This window comes from Debaryomyces fabryi, assembly GCF_001447935.2.
Source record: "Debaryomyces fabryi strain CBS 789 chromosome Unknown contig00462, whole genome shotgun sequence".
Taxonomy (NCBI): Eukaryota; Fungi; Ascomycota; class Pichiomycetes; order Serinales; family Debaryomycetaceae; genus Debaryomyces; species Debaryomyces fabryi.
In genome coordinates, this window is record NW_015385883.1 from 1 (window position 1) to 696 (window position 696).

The following is a 696-nucleotide window of genomic DNA, read 5'->3' on the forward strand; positions in this document are numbered from 1 at the left end:
GATGCTCAGCCAATAGGATACACGAGTTGTTATCTTCATGGATTGGTATGGGCAACGTCAAGTGTATATGCAACTCTCTAAATAGCTGCATGATCCAGAGGGCTTCTTTGGTTGCCTCAGTCAATGCGAGATACTCAGCTTCAGTAGTCAGTAGTGCTACTGTGGGCTGTTTCTTGCTTTTCCATGAGATTGGCGCCCCGCCATACTTGACAATGTATCCGGTGTGATTTCCTGTCACTCTTGTCACTTCCCCAGTCACTATCACAGTATATGTCTAAGGATCCATCTCCAGTGTAATGGTGACCGGTATCCTGTGTTCCTTTGAGATATCTGAGAACGTGCTTGGCACATTTCATATGGAGCTCGGTAGGCTTGGCTAGGTGTCTGCTAAGCATGCCTACTGCATACGATATATCTGTTCTCACTGTAGTAGCGGCAAACAATAGTTTCCCTACGAGCGAACGGTATCTTGTGGCATCACATTCTTCAGTGTCCTCTTTATGCAAGTCCTGTCCTAACAATGACGGAGTTGCGACTGGATTTGCGTCAATCATATTAAAGTCCTTGAGGACTTTCTCTATGTAGTCATTGAGGCATATCTTGACACCATCTGTGCCTTGCTCAATGTTAATTCCTAGAAACTTCTTCGCTACTCCTAGGTTTTTCATTTTAAACTTCAGCGAAAGAATTTTCTTG

General features: G+C 44.3%; 1 protein-coding gene across 1 annotated transcript; it reads right to left on the reverse strand.

Annotated features, from left to right (window-relative positions):
• Positions 1 to 140: 140 nt before the first annotated feature.
• AC631_06008 (uncharacterized protein) lies at positions 141 to 668 on the reverse strand (the record flags this gene model as incomplete). The annotated part of the gene is made up of 1 exon (XM_015614837.1): positions 141 to 668. One exon carries the CDS (start codon positions 666 to 668, stop codon positions 141 to 143), a length of 528 nt encoding a protein of 175 aa, XP_015464335.1.
• Positions 669 to 696: the final 28 nt, after the last annotated feature.